The 23,052-nt window shown below is 42.9% G+C and overlaps 2 protein-coding genes across 3 annotated transcripts in view; one reads left to right on the top strand and one right to left on the bottom strand.

Annotated features, from left to right (window-relative positions):
* The first annotated feature begins 2,666 nt into the window (after nt 1-2,666).
* Nucleotides 2,667-12,976, top strand: Syce1 (synaptonemal complex central element protein 1). 2 transcript variants are annotated; one of them, XM_031388741.1, is made up of 13 exons: nt 2,667-2,806; nt 8,026-8,088; nt 9,248-9,307; nt 9,665-9,739; nt 10,275-10,322; nt 10,557-10,611; nt 10,779-10,868; nt 11,071-11,134; nt 11,632-11,698; nt 11,769-11,892; nt 11,956-12,066; nt 12,203-12,290; nt 12,478-12,976. In XM_031388741.1, the coding sequence occupies exons 1-13, from the start codon at nt 2,728-2,730 to the stop codon at nt 12,541-12,543; spliced, it is 990 nt and encodes a 329-aa protein (XP_031244601.1). In that variant the 5' UTR covers nt 2,667-2,727; the 3' UTR covers nt 12,544-12,976. The 2 variants fall into 2 exon arrangements, with proteins under 2 accessions (XP_031244601.1, XP_031244602.1); XM_031388742.1 differs by having other exon boundaries at nt 2,687-2,752.
* Nucleotides 12,977-14,418: 1,442 nt separating this feature from the next.
* The window catches only part of LOC116103187 (cytochrome P450 2E1), a 10,447-nt gene continuing 1,813 nt past the window's right edge, over nt 14,419-23,052 (bottom strand). Inside the window, exons 3-9 of the mRNA XM_031388740.1 lie at nt 20,128-20,277; nt 19,645-19,805; nt 19,148-19,324; nt 18,223-18,364; nt 16,125-16,312; nt 15,507-15,648; nt 14,419-14,733 (exon numbers count right to left, since the gene is read on the bottom strand). Coding sequence (XP_031244600.1) covers nt 14,549-14,733; nt 15,507-15,648; nt 16,125-16,312; nt 18,223-18,364; nt 19,148-19,324; nt 19,645-19,805; nt 20,128-20,277 — 1,145 coding nt within the window. The 3' untranslated portion in view covers nt 14,419-14,548. The remainder of the gene's footprint in view (nt 14,734-15,506; nt 15,649-16,124; nt 16,313-18,222; nt 18,365-19,147; nt 19,325-19,644; nt 19,806-20,127; nt 20,278-23,052) is intronic.

Here is a 23,052-nt window from a genome sequence, read left to right as displayed (position 1 = left end):
CAAATTCTAACAAAGCTTGTATCACTCAAATACCCAAACCAGGAAAAAGCACAAGAAAAGAAGAAAACAGCAGGCTAATATCCCTGATGAACAGAGACTCAAAAATTCTCACTGAAACATTACAAATAAAATATAGGCATATGTCAAAAAGATTTTACACTATGACCAAGTTGTCTTTACTCCTGGAATTCATGGATATACAACTTATACAAGTCAATAAATGTAATAAATCACTTAAATGGATATAAAGACAAAAATCACACATACATCTCAATAGATGCAGAAAAAGCTTTTGACAAAACCCAAAATACCTTTATGATAAGGTCATAGAAAATGTAGAGTGGGGGGGGGAACAGGGTTTTTAAAAATTTTATTTATTTCTTTTTTCTTTTCTTTCTTTCTTTCTCTTTTTGGAGGGGAAACTGGGAAAGGAGATATCATATGACATGTAAATAAAGAAGATATCTAACAACAACAACAAAAAAAGAAAATGTAGAGCTAGAGGGAACATACATCAACGTAATAAAAGCTGTGGACAGACACTCACAGCCAACATCATCCTAAATAAAGAAAAGCTTGAGGCAATGCTACTGAAGTCAGGAACTAGAGAGGGATGTCCACTTTCCCAGCTTCTTTTCAACATTGGGCTTGAGGTACCAGCTGAAGCAATAAGGTAAGAGAAGCAAATCAAAGGCAGACAAATAGGGAAAGAAGTTAAAGTATCCCTATTTGACATGATACTATGCATTAGCAATCCCAAAAGTTCTACCAGAAAACCTTTAAAAATAATAAACAAATTTAGTAGTTGCAGATACCTAAAACCTACAAACATATACCTATACCTATAAGAAAGGTTAATTTGTAAATTAGGTCCAGTAAGAGGCCTACGGTGTGTTAGTTGCTTTTCTAACATACAAAATAAGCCCGACAAGAAGCTATTTAAGGGTGGAAGACTTCATTTTGGTTTACAGGCCAAGGAGATAGAGTCCATCAGTGTTGGGGAGGAGTGTTGGCAGGATCAGGACATTGTTGGCCACAGTACTTCCAGGGTCAGGAGGTAGAGGGTGCTGGGTATGTGGGCTCAGTTCCTTTTCTTTTTGCTCAGTCCAGGACTTCATTACCAACAGAGCTTTCCACATTCAGGTCAAGTCACTCTGCAGTTAAACCTCTCTGACAGTTATAACCAGGAATGTGTTTCATGGTAATTCTTAAACCCATCAGGTTGACAATGAAAATTAACCATCATAAGTAGGAAAGAAGTGCATGTCTATTTGCTGCCATTTAAAATATACAAACATGTGACTATTACATTCTCACATTTTTAATCATGAAAAATTATATATATAAACAATCACTATCAAATATATATATATATATGTGATTGTGCTCTGATAATCCTATCAATATATCAGATAATCAAATCACAAGGAGTGATTTCATTCCTTCTGAATTTGTAAAGATTTATTCTGTATTCTAGGGTATGGTCTATTTTAGAAAAGTTCAAATATATATGTATATATATGTATATATATATGTAATTTTATTTTTGGTCCTCAATGAAGCAGAAGGCAGAATTCTTTATATCTACATATATATGTACTAAATACTAAATATACATATAAAAATAATATAAAAATATAATATAAAATACATATATATGTACTAAATACTAAGATTATACATATATATATATATATACATATATATATATATATATATATATATATATATACATATATATATATATAATTTTAGTATTTAGCATTTAGCACATATAGTATTTTATTCTTGGTTCAATAAAACAGAATACATAATTATTAATATATTATACTATCTATGGCCACCCAATGCTGTCTTATTAATGCAATGTGTATATAAAGCATCTCTCCAAGCTATCAGGAACAATCTGAGAGCCAGGCATTTACTTGCATTTCTTGAGTGGTTGCTGAGTGGAATCCAGTGAGCCTTACTTAGCATCTGTTCAGGGTAGGAGTCCACAAGACTCGCCCCCCATCCCTGCCTCCACTAAGAATTCTGAGAACCCAGTGTAATCCAGGGCGATATTTTGAGGCCTCAGACTGGAATTGGGACCAGCAAACTACCAGACACATGGACTGTTGGGGTATTGTGGTATAAGAAATTCTGTACCCGAGTCATAGATGAGCAAGGTGAGACTCTTCAGGTCGGTGTAGAATGTGCCAGAAGTGCTCAGACCTGGACTGTCTTGGCAAGACGGCTTAGGCATGGTGTGGATGGAGACACCTACAGGCTTTTTTGAAGTAGTGGTGAATAGTCTCTTGGGAACTGGGCTGTTTAGTATGTTCACTGAAGGTCCTTGGGGTTCTTTCAGCAGGCATCATGGGTCTGCTCAGCATCACCGTTCTGTCCGAGAGTAGAAAATTTCCACATTCTAACCCTAAATCCTAATTTTGACGACCTTAATTCTATTCCTAATAGCCATAACCCTAACCTTTGAAGAAGGTGAGGCCTTCATGCTTGTTCATGCACTTGCCTCCGAAACTGGCTAAACACTGCTTTCACTCCGACTATCACATTTAGGTAGGATTTACTTTTGGTGGTGGTGGTGGTGGGGGCAACGCTTTACGCCCGCGCATGCGCAGCAGCTGGCCACGCGGTCCTCTTCAGAGTTTACCCGCGCAGCGTACTGCGCAGGCGCAGTGTGTAACAGCCTGGAAGCTGCTGTGGCAGCCGAGGAAGTGGAGCAGTATGGCCACCAGACCGCAGCCGTTGGGTATGGAGCCCGAGGGATCAGCAGACCTGCTCCACGGGCCTGAGGGGGCCAGAGGTAGTGGCTGAAGGGTGCCTGGGTTGGCCTGGTGAGCTGGCCGGGTGAGCGGGCCGCCTGTCGAGGTCTGAGGAGATCCGCTCGGGTGGGCGCGAACCCCTGGAGGGGACTGACTGAGGAGAAGCCAGCTTGCTGTCTCGCTGTGATGCCAGGCCTAGTGTGGTGGTGTTGTATGTCACACACCTGTCACCAGGGCCTGCACCAGGGCCTGTGGCCCCTGGCCCGAAGCCCTGTGACCCTACTGAGCTGGAGTCGCCCTTTTGCTGTCCAGAGCTTGATGCCATCGTAGCGCCCCTGCCAAGGGGGTGCTGGGACCGCACCGGAACAAAACTTCCGCCCTCAGAACTTTTCTGCACTTTTCTGTGTATGGGGCGGTAGAACGGTATTTTTGTTGTGATACTTTTAGGTTTATCCAAAAGGGTAGAGCAAGGTGGGCTTACGCTGTGTCTGTCTCCACTGTCCAGCTTTGATGTTTATGATTGGTTGCCAGTCCTCTGTTTTATGACCGACCACCTCAGACAGCAGTGTCACCCATAAATGTCCCATATGTATCTAGAGGACAAGCACTCCAGAAAAATAACAGTTGCCACAGCTATACAACAGCACCAACAATTCCTCAATCACATAAAATAATTAGTTGCTTTTAAATATATATATATTTAGTTTTGTTTGTTTGTTTGTTTGTTTGTTTGTTTTTGGTTTTTCGAGACAGGGTTTCTCTGTGTAGCCTTGGCTGTCCTGGAACTCACTCTGTAGACCAGGCTGGCCTCTAACTCAGAAATCCACCAGCCTCTGCCTCCCAAGTGCTGGTATTAAAGGCGTGCGCCACCACCGCCTGGCTTGTTTTGTTTTTTAATAAAAGAAAGCATTTAATTGGGGGCTTGCTTACAGTTTCTACAGGGTTAGTCCATTTGTATCATGGCAGGTATCATGGTAGCAGGCAGGCCATTAGGCCGGCATAGTGCTGGAACAACAGCTGAGAGTTTACATCTTTTTAAAAATATTTACATATATATGTGTGTGTGTATGTATATATGTGTGTGTATGTGTGTGTGTGTGTGTGTGTGTGTGTGTGTGTGTGTGTATATATATATATATATATATATATATATTACAATCCAGCTGTTGTCCCCCTGCCCCTGTTTCATGGTTTCTTATCCCCCCTCTCTGAGAGGATGCTCCCCACCCACAGGGCTCCCTTTTCCTTGGGGCCTCAAGTCTCTTGAGGATTAGGCACATCTTCTCCCACTGAGGCCTGACCAGACCCTCTTGCGGTGCTAGGGGCCTCCAGCCAGGCCCTTTATGCTACCTGGTTGGTGGCTCAGTCTCCGGGAGCGCCCTGGGATCTGGGTGGGATGAGACTACTGGTCTTCCTATGGGGTGGCCCTCCACTTCACCTTCTTCAGTCCTTTCCTTAAATCAACCATAGGGGTCCCCGACTTCAGTCCAATGATTGGGTGTAAGTATCTGTGTCACTCTCAGTCAGCTGCTGGTAGGGCCTCTCAGATGTAAGCACATTATGGCACCATTAATAGTGTCAGGCCTTGGTGCCCCACAACCCCCCATGAGATGGATCCCAAGTTGGGTTTGTCACTGGACCGCTTTTCCTTTAGTTTCTTCTCCATTTTTGTCCTTGCAGTTCTTTTAGACAGGAACAAATCTGGGTCAGAAATTTTGACTGTGGGTTGGTAACCCATCCCCCAACTTGAGGCTAAGTCTATCTACTGAAGATGAACTTTTCGAGTTTCCTATCCCCACTGTTGGGCATTTTGGGTAAGGTCACTCCCATTGAGTCTTGAGAGTTTCTCACATCCCAGGTCTCTGGTACTTTCTAGAGGGTCCCCTCACCTCCCACCTCCAGAGGCTGCATATTTCCATTCTGCTGGTCCTCTGGGCTTCTTTTGTCCAGCCCCCCATACCTGGTCCTTCCCCCCTTTCCTCTCCCCCTCCCATCTTCCACCTAGATCCCTCCCTCTATCTACCTCTTGTGATTGTTTTCTTCCCCTCTTCTAAGTGGGATTGAAGCATCCTCACTTGGGCCTTTCTGTATGTTAAACGTCTTGCAGTCTGTGAGTTGTATCTTAGGTATTTTGTACTTTTGTCTAATATCCACTTATTAATGAGTACATACCATGCATGCCCTTTTGGATCTGGGTTACCTCACTCAATGATATTTTCTAGTTCCATCCATTTGCCTGCAAAATTTACGATGTCTTCATTCTTAATAGCTGAGTAGTATTTCATTGTGTAAATGAACCACAATTTCTGTATCCATTCCTCAGCTGAGGGACATCTGGGTTCTTTCCAGCTTCTGGCTATTACAAATAACTCTGCTATGAACATAGTGGAACACCTATCCTAGTATGGTGGGGCAACGTTTGCAAATATGCCCAAGAGTGGTATAGCTGGTAGATCTATTTACAATTTTCTGAGGAACCTCCAGATTGATTTCCAGAGTGGTTGTACCAATTTGCAATCTCACCAGCAATGGAGGAGTGTTCCTCTTGTCCACATCCTTGCCAGCATCTGCTGTTGCCTGAGTTTTTGGTCCTAGTCATTCTGGTTGGTGTAAAGTGGAATGTCAGGGTCGTTTTGATTTGCATTTCCCTGATGAGTAAGGACTTTGATCATTTCTTTAAGTGCTTCTCGGCCATTCGAGATTCTTCTGTTGTGAATTCTTTTTTTAGTTCTGTACCCCATCTTTAAATTGGTTTAATTGTGTTTTTGGAAGTTAATTTCTTGAGTTCTTTATATATTTTTGATATATCAGATGTGGGGTTAGAGAATATTTTTTTCCCAATCTGTAGGCTGCCATTTTTTCCTATTGACTGTGTCTTTTGCCTTACAGAAGCTTTTCAGTTTCATAAGGTCTCATTTATTAATTCTTGGTCTTAGAGCCTGAGCCATTAGAGTTCTGTTTAGGAAATTGTTCCTGTCCCTGTGCCAATGAGTTTGAGGCTCTTTCCCACTTTCTCTTCTATTAGATTCAGTGTATTTGGTTTTATGTTGAGGTCCTTGATCCACCTGGACTTGAGCTTTGTGCAAGGTAACAGATATGGATCCATTTCATTTTTCTACATACTGCCAGTTAGACCAGCACCATTTATTGAAGATGCTTTCTTTTTTCCACTGTGTGGTTTTGGCTTCCATAAGTGTGTGGTTTTATTTCTGGGTCTTCAATTCTATTCTATTATTCAACCTGTCTATCTCTGCACTAATACCATACATTTTTAAAAAATCACTATTGCTCTGTAGTACGTCTTGAAGTCATGGATGGTGATTTCCCTAGAAGTTCTTTTATTGTTGAGAATTGTTTTCGCTATCCTGGGTTTTTTGTTTTTCCACATGAAATTGAGAATTGTTCTTTCCATGTCTTTGAAGAATTGTGTTGGAGTTTTGATGGGGATTGTATTGAATCTATAGATTGTTTTTTGGTAGGATGGCCATTTTTTACTGTGTTAATCCTACCAATCCATGAGCATGAGAGATCTTTCCATCTTCTGAAGTCTTCTTCAATTTCTTTCTCCAGAAACTTGAAGTTCTTGTCATACAGATCTTTTACTTGTTTGGTTAGAGTCACACCAAGATATTTTATATTATTTATATTATTCACAATAGGGTGTTGTTTCTCTGTTTTCTCTCCCAGCCTGTTTATTATTTGTATAAAGGAAGGCTACTGATATATTTGAGTTAACTTTATAGTCATCCACTTTGCTGAAGTTGTTTATCAGCTATAGAAGTTCTCTGGTAGAATTTTTGGGGTCGCATATGTATACCATCATATCATCTGCACATAGTGATTCCTTGACTTCTTTGCCAATTTGTATCCCCTTGATCTCCTTTTGTTGTCTTATGACTCTAGCTAGAACTTTGAGTACTATATTGAATAGATAGGGAGAGAGTGGGCAGCTCTGTCTTGTCTCTGATTTTAGTGGGATTGCTTCAAGTAAGTCTCCATTTACTTTAATATTGGCTGTTGGTTTGATGTATATTGTTTTTATTATGTTTAGTTATGGGCCTTGAATTCCTGATCTCTCCAATACTTTTAATGTGAAGGGGTGTTAGATTTTCTCAAAGGCTTTTTCAGCATCTAATGAGAAGATCATGTGATTCTTTTCTTTGAGTTTGTTTATACAGTGGATTACATTGATGGATTTTCATACATTGAACCATTCCTGGATCTCTGGGATGAAGCCTACATGATCATGGTGAATATTGAATATTTTTGCATTGATAATCATAAGGGAAATTGGCCTGAAGTTCTCTTTCTTCATTGGGTCTTTGTGTGGTTTAGGTATCAGAGTAACTGTGGCTTCACAGATTGAATTAGGTAGTGTTCCTTCTGTTTATACTTTCTGGAATAGTTTGAGGAATGTTAGTATTAGCTGTTCTTTGCAGGTCTGGTAGAATTCTGCACTAAAACCATCTACTAATATTTCCTTAAGGGTTATGAGACTGTTTTACTGATCTTGATTTAACTTTGGTATGTGGTATCTGCCTAGTAAATCATCCATCTAGATTTACCAGTTTTGTTGAGCATAGGCTTTTGTAATAGGTTCTGATGAATCCTTTTTGAGTCAGGATTTCTGTGTAGCTCAAGATGAACTTGACTGGGGCTGGAGAGATGGCTCAATGGGTAAGAGCACCGACTGCTCTTCTGAAGGTCCTGAGTTCAAATCCCAGTAACCACATGGTGGCTCATAATCATCTGTAACAAGATCTGACACCCTCTTCTGGAGTGTCTGAAGACAGCTACAGTGTACTTACATGTAATCAATAACTAAGTCTTTAAAAAAAAGATGAACTTGATGAACTTTTGATAAAGGCTAGGTTGTACTCAGACTATTGATCTTCTTGCCACTTTCTCTAAGTTCTAAGATTGCAGGTAGATATCATTACACCTAGTAGCCCAGTGTCATACTTCTGAGACCTAGCTTGGGAATACCAGCAGCACAAGAGAACTTAAGCATAGCACTGCCCTCACCTTGAGTCTTATGAAGAGTCTGTGTGGAGCTATTGTACCCTGTAGGAAAAGGCTAACCATGGAAGGGCGCAGTTCACTTTTTTGTACTATCCATTCGGGACAAGGATCAGTAACCCTGCTCTGGTTAGAGATCAGTCCTCAGCTGATCTCAGTACCGGCCTAGGTACTGATCCTTCTCCTGGCTGTTTATACTGCTGAGGTTGAATTTAATTTTGCGTTGGTTTTATTTCCACAGGGCAGCGTGGGTCCACACAGAAAATTGAAGACTTAATGGAAATGGTGAACAAGTTGCAGAAAGGTCACGTGTCTCTTACCCTGAGGTTTGAAGTCAGGCAGATATAGATTCATATCCAAGCACTGCTATTCACAAAAATAAGAAATTATTTTACTTTAAATACTTATTTACTTTATTTTACTTTATTAACTTTAAAACTTAACTCTGGATGTGTGTGTAGAGAGATAACCCAGTAGTTAAGAGCACTAACTACTCTTGCAAAGGACAGATTTGTTTCCCAGCACTCATATGGTGTCTCATAAGTATTAGTAAGTCTAGTTCTAGGAGATCTGATGCAGGTAGGTACCAGGTACATGTATGGTACATATACATATGTATATGGTACATATACATATATGCAAGCAAAACACTCATACACATAAAATAGATGCTTCTGAACATAAGTTTTAATTTTAAGGAAAAATTAGTGTGTGTGTATACATGTATGTGTATATATATATATGTATATATATACATATGTGTGTGTGTGTGTGTGTGTGTGCAATGTTCATGCCTACACATACCATGTAATGAAGTCAGAAGGTATCTTAAATTCTCTCCTCCTGTGTGAGTTCCAGGGACCCAGGGATCAAACTCAGATTGTCAGGCTTGGTAGAAAGTACCTTTACCCACTGAGCCATTTCATTGGCCCCTTAAATTTTAGTTTTTGAACTAAAAAGGGATTCATGATGATTCAAAGTTATAGCAGCATGAGAGTGAATAGAAGGCAAAATGTTTTCCCAACGTCCTGTCCCAGGTCTCCTTTGACTCACTGTAGTCAGTGATATCCAGAGGTTTTACCAGTAACCCTCTTCCTCTTCACATCTTGCCACCTTCTACTTGGTCATATGTATCCTGTTTCTCTCTCATTTCCTCCTCAGGGCACCCTTCACTTTACCCAGAGAGCTTGAGGGCCTTCCTTCCTTGATGAAGACTCCCAAGACACTTTCCCTTATCTGAGAAGCACTTCCTGACCTTTGCCTATTGACCTCTCCCCTTGCTTCGTTTCTCTTGACCGAAATTCCTACAGCTTGACTCAGTTGTCTGTATTGGTCTGTTCCTTGTCCCCACAATCCTAGATTGAGACCACAATGTAGCACCCGTATATGTGAGATGCTTAGGAGACTTCTGTGAATCCCAGGCAGACATACTCTATCAATAATGCTTCCTTTTTGCTTTGCAGTGGGAAGTCTAGAACCCCAGATTGAGGTCCTGATTAACCGTATTAATGAGGTCCAGCAAGGTGAGCTCAGCATGAGAGTGAATGATTGGCTGCCATCCAGGACTGGCTACATGTTTTAACAGGCCAGGCCCAGTAAAAAGTGGAAGTTCAGGGGTCCTTGTTCAAATCTCTGTAGTTATTTATTTCATGAGAGCATAGGTTCAGGGCCCTTCTGCATGTAACTGCCATAGTCACTTGCCTGTGAACACGGTCCTGCTGCCACCTGAGCCTAGCAAGAAGGGACAGGATTTAGAAAGCCCCGTTTCCTGGTTTGTAAAGTCTGGGCCCACTCTAGGTTTTCTTGGGGAAGAGTATGAAATCTCATTATTTGTGCTTGAGGCCATACTCACCAAATGTTTGTCCTACTCTTTGGTAAAGCAAAAAGGAAAGCCAGTGAGGAGCTTGGAGAGGCCCAGACTGTCTGGGATACCCTGCAGAAGGAACTGGACTTATGTAAGTTAACTGAGAGTCACTAGACGTTTCTGTGTCTTAGAGTTCTAATCCTGCAGGCACTTGATAGCCTCACCAGGGCCATGACTCTTCTCCTTCTCCAACGTCATTTCTTCTAGCATTCCCATCTTCTAGTAGGAGAGTTGTGGAAATGCCTTTGAGGACACTTCTGCCCTGAGTCTTTTGCAGAGATGATTCTCCATGTATTGGCCCAGATAACACAAGTTATTGCCTCACACCAGCAGCTGTGTATTATTGGAGAGGTCCTTTTAGTCATCTCGCATTGCCTGATCACATAGCCCTTTTGATTTGATGGTGTTTTCCCCAGTCCTAATGGTTGTTATACATGGTCATGATATCTTTTGTGAAAATGAGGGCACATTGTGTCTACAGGAACATGGACACCCATGGGGTAGGAACTTACCTCAAGGACACTACATCTGGGTTAGGGTCACTGTTACACCTTGCCTCTCATATGACTTCCCTTCACATTTCTGTGTTTTCTCTCTAATGCCTGAACCTTCATCATCTTTTCTAGTACATGAAGAGAAAGTACGTCTGAAGGATATCTTGAACAGAAAGGAAGGTATTCCCATATTTCCCATTTCGAGGCTTTGTAACACCCTGTCCAAGCCCACTCTCTCTAGTAGCTAGAAACTTAAGAACTTCCAACCTTGTGTAATTTCTATGGCTTTTACTAGACCCAGAAAATGTCAAAGTCCACTCAAGTGCCCACAGACTTCACGTGATCTGTTTTGTTCCATCTGCCAAATTAGATGCCTTACCAAGCACTCAGAGGGCACTGTTGTTGTTCTTACAGAGACCCTGAGGATTATGCAGCTGCACTGCCAGGAGAAGGAGAGTGAGGCACAGAAGTAAGATGCCATGCCTGCAGTGGTCTCCCTAAGTGTTCTTGTTACCTCCCACACAACCTGCTATGTTAGACACAGGCTTGAATGCAGAGGAACAGAGTAGAAGCCCCCAGCCCTCACTCCAGGAGAGTCATTCAGAGAACATGGCTGAGTGTTGGTTTCCTTCCCAGGAAGCACAGCATGTTGCAGGAATGTAAAGAGAGAATTTCTTTCCTGAACTCCCAGATCGACAATGAGAAGGCCAAACTAAGAAAACTGAGGTAAACCTCAAGGCATGAGGCTTGGGCTGTGGATGTGCTATAGGTATACTAATGCCTGGATGGCCAGGCATAGTCCTGGATGGTCAAGGGGGTGAAGGCATTCCTTGTGGAAGAGTGGACACAAAGTCCCTTGGTACTATATAGACTTTGGCCATGCTCTGTGGTAGCTCATGGCCATCATGGCACTGTGGTTGGCTCCTAGGTTGGATTTTGAAGAACATCTAGAGACTTTGATGAGTCAACATAAAGACACCTTGGAATTTCATGTGAGTCATACAACGCTATGCTACCTATTATACTTTGTTCTATGCAAGCCTTGGTGGTCCTGCTGTCACTGTAAATCCAGCCCCTGGTGACCACTTTTGAGATACTTGATGTCTTCAGTATTGGTCTTTTACATTCACTCATGTTGCTGTGTCCATTCAGTGTTCTCTAGGTCAGTGAGGAGGCCAGGAGGAGAGAAGAGAGGAAGAAACATGAAGAACTAAATCCCCAGAGAGTGGCTCAGGATTGTAGGATTGCAGATTTTAGGGTTTCAAATACTTTCCCTTGAACCTTATTACAGGGTTAATAGGTCCAAGGAGAGGGAAATAGCAAGATCAGTGCCCCTGAGGTTATGCCATGGCTGATGTACACCAAGGAGCAGGGTACTAGGAAGTGAAATGTACTTAGAGGAGAGATGATTAGATCTGTAAGGCTTCTCTGAAGCTCGAGGGAGCCAGGAGATCTGGACATATCTTCTTGTTTGTGCCCCCCACCCCAGAAGCCTGAACATCTGACAAAGGAGATGTGTGCTTTGGACAGCAGCAAGGAGCAGCTGCTCAAGGAAGGTAAGGTGAGGGCAGGAGGGTGGCTCTCACCTGCACCAACCTGCCCTTACCTGCTTCCTTCTCTCTGTAGAGAAACTGATTAAGGTAAAACTGGAGGATGTGAAACATCGGCTGTGTGCCCTGTGTGGGCCTGAGGGCTCTTCTACTCTCACTGAGGGACTCTTTCTCCGAAGCCAAGAGGCAGCTGCAGCAATGTAAGATGCAGGGTGGGGTAGGAGAAGGAAATGCCCCGCACTGACTCATTTCCACACTATCAGGCAGATGTTCAAGGATGAGAACAAGAAAGCCGAGGAGCTCCTAGAGGCTGCAGCTCAGCAGCACCAGCAGCTGCAGCACAGGTGCTACCAGCTCCAGCAGAAACGGCAGAGGTAGGCATGGAGCTCCTGTGTCTTCATTTCTCCCAGGAAGATGAGTGGCAGCTGTTTCCCCTGTTCTGCCTGTATGTCTCTTCATACTTTCTTGATTTTCGTGCTTTCATTCTTGTTACTCACTCTTCCTTAACAGGCTGAAAGAAGAACTGGAAAAGCGTGGGGTACAGATCCTTGCTCAAGTTCAGAGTACGCAAAACGAAGAGGACAGCTCTTGGAGGATGGTAAATCTGGGAGCAGAAGGGAAAGGGAGAAAGTGGTATTCTCCAGAGTATAGTGTGTGGAAAGGGCATTCCTACTGCAGGAGGCACAGCTAAGGCAGAGGTGTAAACTCATGGTAGCATGGGCGCAGAAAGGTGGAAAGGGGGTGGTAGGAGCAGGGAAAAATGCCTGGGCCTTTGCCTCCTACAGGCCAGTCCTAAGCCCGTAGAAGTCCACGAGGAGACAGTCCAAGAGCACCCGCCAAGCAGGACCTAATGCCCTCCTCAGCCTGGAGGACATATGAACTCCAAGCATCACATGGGGATGTTTTGTGTAGCTTGCTTCATCTGAGGATGCGCTGAGTGGAAGAATGGGTGTTGGGGCCAAGCCCCTCAAGTCTTTGAACCTGGAGATGTCTTGGCTCAATTTTGAGTATCAACTTGCTTAGAGTCCACACTGCAAGCCCTTAGTAAATGCTTTCCCTGTCTCTTGCTCACCACTAGTATCTGACACACTCTTCTACTCTTGGACAGAAGGATACAGATCTGGACCTTCTCACAGGATCTGAAGCCACTTTGTAATTTAGTTCCCTCATATAGGCCCAGAATAGCATACGCTTTGAAACATAAGGAAGATACATCACCAGCTCTTAATTCTTGCTATAAACCATCTCATTCTTCAAGCAAAATAAATGAAATTTAAGTCTGTATGTGGTCTATATTGTTTGTGAGCAATCCCAAACTAGTGCTAGGAACATCCTAAACTAAAAATGCTCTTTTGTTTGGGGAGGGCATAAATGGGCAGACTTCCCCATTCATCTTCGGTTCTATTGGATCCTTGTTTGGTTGTCATTTGTTTTGTGGTTTTCCTGGTAAGATGCAAATGAATGTGTATTTACCCCAAATATGGAAGGGGGACAAAAAGGAAAGATTCTGTCATATCCAACTCAGTCATGAGTTAGCAGGGTGGTTTACAAGAGTGATACCTTTTAAAATTCTGCCTCAGTCAGGTTTTTTTTTTCCTCCTTGCCTTACGGAATGTGACATTTGGGAATTTAGTGGAGTCCTAGAAGAGGATTTTATAAGGGTCTCCTGAGGGTCTTTTGATAGTTCCCTTCCATGTAGAATGCTAACAGCCCTATTCTTATAAATCTTGATGTTTGCTGTATAGCATTGCCATGATCCAGGAACAAAGTTTTCTACAGGTTGCCACAGTTACTGTATTTTCAAGATGGGTATGGGTATGCCAAGCTTGGAAGAAATATGTACACTAGAAGCAATAGTAAATTCCTTAAGGCCAGATTAATTCTTCTAAAGAACTGTACTCCTATTTTATTTGTTTCTTTGTTTTGAGACAGTCTCTGTTTTAGTCCTGGCTGGTTTGGAATTTGCTATATAGACCAGGCTGGCCCTAGACTCACAGATCTATCTGCCTGCCTTTGCCTCTTGAGTGCTGGGTTTAAAGATGTGTGCCACCATGCCTTTTTGCAACTGTATCTGTGAAGTTAATGCTCCTTCCTCAAAAAGACACCCGGGCTTGAACCAACTCAAGCTTTACCACTCTGAGAGAAGATAGTTGGTGACTCTGCTGACCAGGTGTCAACCTTAGACAGTGGCTAGATGATGCTACAATTAGTTAATGGCCCCTAGATACATCCTATCTTTCCCTTGCCACTTGAGAATTTCTCTAATGGTAATCTATGAAGTTGAAACATCTCTGCCCCAAAGCAAATTTTGAAATGACATTTTTTTTCCTAGAAGCAATCTTGCCATTGTGAAGCTGTGATGATCCAAATGCCTTAAGTGGTGTCACTGTTGTGGTGTCTGTTAACTTTGGGTTTCAGTAGTACCCCAACATAAATGAGCTGGAAAGTAGGGTCAGCATAAAGCTGCTCACATTATAATCCCAAGAACCTATGAATATGATACCTATGTGGTAAAAGAACTTTGAATATATTGTTAATTCATTGTCTTTGTGATGGGCATATAACCAGGATCATCCATGTGTATGCAAACAAATTATTATGAGAAGTCATGAACAGATAGATTGGAAGTTGTTATACTACTGGCTGTGAAATGCTATTCACTCACTGGGGAACTTTCCCATGGGCAAGGGGACAAGACTCTCATTAAATCCACAACTAACATAACATAGTTCATCAATATTTTATTTATTCTTTTCTGTTTCATTTTATGATAGGAACTCCATATGCTTGGAATTTTTTAAACAGTCATATTTTAAGGGGTAATGATGGGCAGCAGTGTCAGGCAGTTTCTAGGTCTCATGAACGAGGAATGACACAGAGTTTAAATTGGGGTGGGATACTGCCAAAGCCAACTGTAATAGGTTTGAGGTCAATATCCTTAGGGTCAACCAGAGACTTCAGATTAAAATGCTGCAGGATAGCAGACAAGAGCAGAAACAGCTCCATGCGGGCCAGGCCTTCTCCAACACACACACGCTTTCCTAGAAGTGACAACATTGCTGATGAGGTACTGAGGGACCTGAGTGGAGCTAGCACTAATAACATTGAGGGCTTGGAGGTGTAGGAGGAGGCACACCACCTAAACTAGGATTCACCATCCCTTTCCATTGGTCCTAGACCACCAGTGCCCACATGTCAGAGAACATGAATGTCAGGGACACTGATTCAGACCAGCAACACTCATTGAGAACTCCACTGCATAAAGAAGTAGTAGTTTAGGGAAATGGACCCAAACTGTATCCACCATAACTTCAGGAAGCTGGGGCAGGCGAAGCCGATGTAAACATTGGCTGTTAAATTTATCGAACTAGCTGTGGGATCTCCCTTTACAGGAACACTAGGTGATGCCCTGCGATGGGATCATCTGGGAGGGTTGGATGCTTCCTAAGAAGAGTCCAGGTAGCTAGAGAATAGAGTTTAGTAATTGTTGTTGAAACTTATGAAGAATTAGGTAATACAGTTTTGAGAGCTTTTTACTGAGTCTGGTTAGAATAGAAATAGCTGAACAATTAATTAGAAAACCACGTCCATTCTGTGATAATCCACCCAGAACTCTCATTTCCTGGACTCCTTGTGAAATATGCCATTTGACTTCTCTGAACAGGGAGCAATGTAGTTGGGTTATATATTACAGGGGCATAATGGAGCTGGGATGGTAGTACTCATCTAGGATGGTGGAGGAGCACATGGGGAGTAAGTTTAGGATTGAAGAAGACAGTTTCCCAGGGAAGCATGACTCCTGAACTCTGCTTACCTGCAGAAAATGCCTTGAAATAGTCACTGTACTTGAACTTCCCATTTTCATTCAGAAAATGCTCAGGTTTAAACTTCTCTGGATCTGGAAACTCATAATTGTCATATAAAAGGGAGTCCAGAGTTGGAATCACAACTGTACCCTGGAAGAAATAGAAGTTCTTTCAGTCAAGTTAACAAAACATAGGCTTTCATCTGGAAGACCCTAGTGAAGAGGGCTGTTGCAATTTTACATATATAGGTTAACATAATTTTGGTTGTTATTTAAGGACTACAGGAAAAAAAAAGACAAGGATCAGATCAGGTCTAAATGAAAAGGAGGGCCCTATATCTTTCATAGGATGGGCCTGAGGCTGGGTTGTGCTGCCACTGTATCTTAGTTTTAGAGTGGTTCACAAGTCCTCTGGACCAGTTGAGGTGGCATTTTCCATTTCTTTGATTTCTTTGGTCATGAGGTTATTGGAGTGACTCTGCAGGGCAGAAATGAATGCTGGCTTGATTTGCACATCTAGCCATATATGCAAGTCAAAGGTGCTCTTGAGTCTCTATCTTGAAGGGTAACCTAGGTGATAAACTAACAGGACGATGCCCATGGAGTGCTTTCCAACTCATGCCTGACCTTGGGGATGGTATATCCTCGGAACACTGTGTCTCGGGTTGCTTCATGGGGCAGGTTGGAAGGGACAAGGTTGATGAATCTCTGGATCTCATGCACCACAGCATCCATGTAGGGCATATTCAGCCTGTCTCTGACAGCAGGTACACGGCTTGGCCCAATAACCCTGTCAATTTCTTCATGAAGTTTTTCTGCCAAGATATAAATAAGGTCAATCTCAAGGGTTAAATCTAGAATTGATGTCTCTGTATCATTTCCATCTACCTGCTCACCTATGTACCCCCGTAACACACCCACTTTTCCGTCCACTTACCTATTTACCCAAACCAATATAGTACCCTCTACATTCTTACCTACTCATTCGCCCACTCAGCCATCTATCTAATGATCCCCCAATAGCTCCATTCACCTACATATTTATCTAATTATTCTTCTGTGTATCCGCCAAGCCACCCATTAGATGTTTATGGAGCATTTAGCCTACATTTATAATCTCTAAGTACTTTGAATTGTTAAATCATGTCTCTACAAATGTCAGTGAAAGCTAAGACCTGTGAGATTATTCACAGTTGACAGGAAGTTTGGGCATCTATTGTCATAGTTGGTGATAGTTTTTCCAATCCCTTTATTATCAGGAGTAGAGATAATAGGGTCCTGGAAATTTCTTCTTAGAGGAAAATCTTTTCATTATTACTCTAGGACAGTTTACTATTGTTAAAAATTGGAAGAGGGTGATAGACTAGTCTATAGTTAATGAAATTTAAAAGTCCCCATGATTATGACAAGCAACAGCAATCTTTGTCAAGTTCCTTGGTCTTTCTGTCTTTGGGATTTACTATGGAACTTTATAATATGTGGAGTGAAAAAAGCAAGTTGCAATAAGTTGTGTATGGTATGGTATAATACTAAAGCATGCATAAAATAAGATATTAGTTATGTGTTGATGTTAACATTAAATGTCCAAGTCGCACGGGCATGCTACATAGTGGACCTGAAGTATCACTGTATCTGGGGAGTGAGGCAGGGAAGTGTGAGTTAGGGGAGCTCTAGCTAACTGTATAATGCTTCATCTTTTAAATAGCTCTGAAGCAAACATCACAAAATGTCAATAGATGTTCAATTTGGCACTCGATGTATAGATGGCTGTCACGTTTACTTACTCCTTGACTATATTAGAAATTCATTATATTAATAGTTTAAAACATTTTAAAGTTTATGTTTCCTTAGCACAGTAATAAAAGTTCTAAGTACTGTAATTTGTACATTTCCCTCCTTGGACTTTAGTCACATTCCATTTTTTTTTCTGTGGTGTGGAAAGTCAAAGGCATTGCTGACAGGAAGCCAGAGCTCAGATCTTGGCCCTGGACCAGACAGACACACAATAATGTTCTTGGGAAACATTACTTTGTATGCAGTAGTTGCCCAAATCTATGCCCAGCTCCGAGAATGGCAGAGTTTCTGGCCTTTGAACACCTTCACCTTAGTTTGTTAGCCCCCTCAGTTTCTCTACTAAATGTGAGCCTCAGAGACTTACATGTAGGGTCTGCATACTTTCTCTACCTGGTAAATGTATGTGTGACCCTCTGCATACCGGTTTTAGGTCCCTGTGCTTGTTTCAGGCACAGAATTCTTCCTGCCCAGATTTTGCTTTCTAAGCCTCGAAGAGGAAGTGAAATGGATTTAGGATAGCCTCAATTGTTTCTCTTTCAATTTCCTCTTCAGGGCGTACTGGGGTAAGATGCTCTGTGATGACTATAGTTTGGCTGGTATCCCTGTCTCAGCCTATAAATCCAGGAAATGTTTCTCAGGGGAAATTGGAACATTATTTTCTTCATTAGAAATTATTTACAGAGCAGATCACAGACTCACTCCCCTTTCCATCTGAGCAATGGGCCATAAACATCCCAGTGGAGTGTGTTGGGGACTAGCCAGTCTTCAGGATACGAGGTCCTGGCCCATACAAGGTCATATGCTTTTAAAGAAGTTCATTTAGTGAGTGGGGCACGGAAGGTAAGTAAGCGGCCAGAGAACGACAGCTGACAGGGTGACCCTGACAAGTCTCAGCTGTGACACATGGGAGTTTGGCTTCTCGTTCATGTACCTTCAATTTCTGGGTATTTCATGAGAATCAGGAGCCCATATCTCAGAGTTGTGCTGGTGGTCTCTGTTCCTGCAAAGAACAGGTCGGCCAAAGTCACAGAAATATTTTCCATTGTGTACATGGGTTCTTGGCTGTGTTTTTCCTGTGAAGTTGGAGACAGATAGGGATCTGGTAAGATCTTTTTAGATGTAAGAAGGTGATGCCTATTGCTCTTTATCAGGGAGCGACCAGGTTTTATCAGACTCCTTGTGCTATCAGGAGCTCTTTCTGCCTCACAACAAGGGAAACTGATGCTTCCAGGAAATAGGAAAAACACAGGAAAGGGGTTTTTAACCAGGCTGCAGGGTCTTGTCTTGGTCAGCAGTACCAAAATGATCTAATAACGATAATGACCTTCTAAGCTGTAGGGGTCAGGCTCAGCCTCTTTTCAGGCTCAAGACCATTCTTTTTGGACCAGGGGCAGGAAGAGGCTGAGTTGATGGCAATTTCTCAAGTGGAAATTATCTAGAGGAAATCAGTGTAGGGTTTTCATGTCTTAAAGCTATTTCAGCAAGAAAGTAAGGGATAGGCATGCAAGAGGCTTAGAGGCTGGAGGAAAATGAAGGTGGGGAGGCCTAGAACTCTGGAAGTTAAGCCAAACTGATTAATAAATATCATAAGGTATGCTGAAGTTTTCTCAGATAAGACTAGATTTCTCAAAGGGTTGCAGTTCATCTTGGCCTACAGAGTGCTAAACAGAGGGTCTATGCCTACCCAAATGTGAGCAGAGAAGAGAATGGTGGTCATGCTGAAGCCAAGTGTCTTTATGAGAAACCATGGCCATCAAGATGCAACCATGGTGCTCAGTGTGAACACCAGCGAGTGGGTCATAATGTCAGACCTGAATGCACTATACCCATCCCAGCAAGCCCGTCTTGTTCTGTACCTTCTCCTTCTCTATGAGAAGACAGTCAGTCACATCCCGGGCGCAGTTGATGTCCAGTGACTGAAGGTGTTCCTTGGCTTTTTCAAGTGCATACTGCCTTATTTCAGACACATTTTTCATGATTTTTCTATGGCTTCCAGGTAGGTATTGCAGATAATCCGAAAAGTAATTGTAAAACTAAGGAGAACAAAACTATGTAACTTATAGGGGCCTCCAAACAATGAACTTATGATTGTCTTTATCATACTATTTAAAATATTAGGTTCAATGGTGTTTTTTGGGAGTGCTGTTTTCCAAGTCATGTGGGTAGGAATGTGCATGTACTTTCAAAGTATACACAGGTCCTGAAGTGAGAAGGATGCTGAGCCAACCCAGTCAAATACCCTCCTGTATGTTGACTTTCTAGGCCTGTCCCTCTCATGCAACCTGAATTTTTCTTCCCCTTCCAATGGAAACAGTCCAACTGAAGGTTTATAGAAAAGAAGGAGTGTGGTCACCTGGATCCAGGGAGTACTCAGCAGGTAGAAGTTTTCATTGAACAAACTCATGAGCCTAAGACACTTCTTGTCATGGTAATCGAAACGTTTGTTGAAGAGGATATCCGCAATGACATTGCAGGGTGCACAACCAATCAGATAGGTGGGGTCAAAAGGCTGGCCTGGAAAACAGGTCACGTGTGAGCCCCTCACTAATGCCTTCCCTAGCCATCCCAGCCTTCCATGAGTTCTCACTGAGGACACAGTGAATGTGTGAGCCTCCAAGTGTCTTTACTTTATAATGCTACTTAGGGAACAACAGTCATGCCTGGCAGCTACTTTTGCTCTCCTGGAAAGAGCTGGGACTCAAATTGAGAAGGCAGTACCAGGGGACCAACTTGACCCTTTCCTTCTCCAGGGTTCCTTTAGCTGCCAACTGCCCCCAGGTTGTCGAGTGTCCTTGGGAGCCTACCCACAACTCTTCCCGACTGCTGAGACACTAACCTTTGGTCTTTTTGAGCTCCTCCACCAGGAAGTGTGCCTCCCTTTGGATGCGGGCCTCATTACCCTGTTTCCCCATTCCCCAGTCTCGGAGGATGCTTAGAGAAAATCTCCGCACGTCCTTCCATGTGGGTCCATTATTGAAAATAATCCCTAAGAAAAAGGGACCAACAGCAGTTACTATACATACCCAATTCTTGGAGAAGTAGGGAAGGAAGGGGAAATGGTCTTGGGTTTAGTATGATTAACGTTGTATTCTTGGCTCTTTAAAGGATCTCCAGTTGCTAGTCAACTGCTCCTTTAAGAGACCTCCTTGACCCTATGACTTTCAGTACCCTGTTGCCTCCTGGACTTCGGGGAAGAGGAGAGCATATAAAATTCCAGCAGAATCTGAGAGGAGGGGATTAGGGGCCAGGCGAGTGTGGTCAGAGACAAGGTTTAGAGAAGACAGTTGGTGCAGAAGGAAAGAAGATCCAGTAGGGGGCCAAAGAAAAGAAGACAGCTGGTACAGAAAAGAGATTGAGCAGAGTGAAAACAGGAGACAATTGCTGGAGAAGCCAAGTTGAGCCAGAGAAGATATTGTTAGGGGACAGTTGAAAGGGAATTGGGCTGGCAGAGTGAGAAGAGAAGACGGTAGCAGCTGAGCCAGGAGAAGCTGAGCTGAGCAGATAAGCTAGAATAGTTGTTATAGTTTGGAACTGCTAGAATTGGGAAAACTGAGAGAAGGGACTGTTTATGCAGACTTTTGGGGAACCGAGGGAGGAACGGTTGGGAGAAACCTTCGAAGTGGCTGGGCTGGGAACTCGGAGGAGGGCTGGCTGGGAGTTAAGAGAACTGGTTGCTGTCTGTAGGAAAAGGAGACATCAAAAGAAACATTAACAAAGAACCCGAAGTAGGGATAAAGAAAGGCCGCACTTGGGTACTGGGTGGGATATACAGGTGCAAAGGAAGCACAGGAAACGGGCAGGCAGGCTGCGTTCAGAGTGTTTCTTCTGAGCACCTGTCTTCTTTGGTTTCATACTTTGCTCTGAACTTTTACCATACTAAATAAACTGCAGGTAGCCACTCTAAAAATGGACTCTTCTCTTTCTGCCTCCTGATAGAATTCCTACGAAGCATATCTGAGCTCATGGATTTTAAGCTTCACAACATAAGCCCTTCAACGCAAGGCTTTATGGTTTCAAAGCAACATCCTTTACTAAAATCTAAAGGTCAGAAGACTTCCCAGTTTGGAGACATTAAGATAGGAAGACTGAGCATTATTTCCTCTCAGTGAAATGTTATGGTATACTTTCTCTTCAAAGAAAATGTGTTGTTCTTCCTCCTAGAACATGGCCTAGTGACCCCCATGGAGACACTGGAAATCAACAACTCTGAAAAGATTTTTTTCTTCCCTTCTTTCTCTAGCTCATCTAATTCTCTGAGCATTTGTTTTTCATTCCTCAAAACTGAATCTAAGTCACTCTGAATGATGGCTTGCTAGTTGTCTCTTGGAGCTCTTGGATCCCCTTGGAACCAGTTCGACTGATGTATCCAGGGACAGCCCCACCCACTCCTGCCCAGCTCTTGCCTAACAAAGCCCTCTGGTTCCTCTACACTCCAGGAGTCCTTCTTTTTCTTTATCCACTTCCCATCCCTTCTCTTACTTTCCCACCATCATTTCTTCAATAAATAATGTCTAAGGTACCTACCTATTAGGCTCTGAGCATTCTGAGACAAACTAAAATGAGTTATAACCACATGGGGTGCAGAGCTTGCCTGCATCTTATACTCTCATAACCTCTTCCATGTTAACAGTCTAATCACATGTGAGATGCCTAGTGGAACACGCAGCAGAACATGGGAGAGTTCTCAGGGGACATGTGCTTACTATGGCCTAAAGAACTTTCCAGAATAAGAGGTGGCCAGCCTGAGAGGGGAAAGGGACATATGTGACATGAGCTAAGTGTTGTGGGTCTGTTTTGTCCTGAACACTAAAGGAGTGACCCTGTGGCCGAGAGTGACAGAGCTGGCAGCCAACCACTATGGCAAGGGGGCTTTTCACTAAGCTGACTATCCAAGGCAGGACCACACTTTCTCAGCATTTACTCAAATGATGCGTGCACTTATCTTGGTACATTGCCGCACACTCGTGCTTAATGTTTATGTTATTAGAACAATCATGCACGCGAAGAACACTGGAGACTCAAAGTCATCCTTACCTAAAGCCTAGCTGAGTTTATAAGAGCCCTCTGCTGTGTGGGATGCATGACAATAGGACGTTGGAGCCCCAGGCATGAACAGCAAAGGCCTCTTGAATCTAGCCTGTAGAGAGGCAGATCCTAATTGTACTAGCCCTTTGCGTGAGCTAGCCTAGAGGACATACACAGGTTTGCGCCTTTCCCAGCAGGTCTTTGTCACCTTGCTTAGTCCCTCTTCAATCAGTTAACTCCTGTATTGAGGACAAGGACTGAGATGGTTACTTCTGTTATTTTTTCCTCCTTAGACAGTACAGAAACCCACAGTATTGATTAGGGGACATCAGGTGCTTGAGGTAAAATAGTTTTTTGGAAACACAGACTGGGAAACCAAGCTGGACACCGAGGATAAAACATAAAGCTGGCCATGCTTTGATCTGGAATCTCATGCAAAAGGAAAAAGCTTCGCAGAAATTTATCACCAGTGCTGACTCAGGCAGAATCAGGGCATCTTACATCTGCTTTGTGATACCTGGAGTTAAAAAGAGGAAGTAAGAAGGTACAGCTGAGATGGAGGCTGGGCAGGCAAGTGGCACCAGTGAGCTGGGAGTAGCTCTGGCTCTGGGTGCCCACACTCAGCAGAAGATGGAGCTGTGAAAATACAGAAAAATTAGCCTTCATTGCCATCTGCAGGGGAGAATAGGTAAGCTGGGCAGAACATCTCTCCCTCTCCCTCTCCCTCTCCCTCTCC

This window comes from Mastomys coucha, unplaced genomic scaffold, assembly GCF_008632895.1.
Source record: "Mastomys coucha isolate ucsf_1 unplaced genomic scaffold, UCSF_Mcou_1 pScaffold21, whole genome shotgun sequence".
Lineage (NCBI taxonomy): Eukaryota > Metazoa > Chordata > Mammalia > Rodentia > Muridae > Mastomys > Mastomys coucha.
The sequence above is the reverse complement of the archived record's forward strand: the minus strand, read 5'-3'. Positions and strand labels throughout refer to the sequence as shown.

Excerpts from the sequence above, each read along its gene's own strand:
- Syce1 (XM_031388741.1), top strand. The coding sequence starts at position 2,728 with ATGGCCACCAGACCGCAGCCGTTGGGTATGGAGCCCGAGGGATCAGCA. Across the intron at positions 10,323-10,556 it reads TATCTTGAACAGAAAGGAAG|AGACCCTGAGGATTATGCAG; the intron begins GTATTCCCATAT and ends TTGTTCTTACAG. Across the intron at positions 10,612-10,778 it reads AAGGAGAGTGAGGCACAGAA|GAAGCACAGCATGTTGCAGG; the intron begins GTAAGATGCCAT and ends TTTCCTTCCCAG.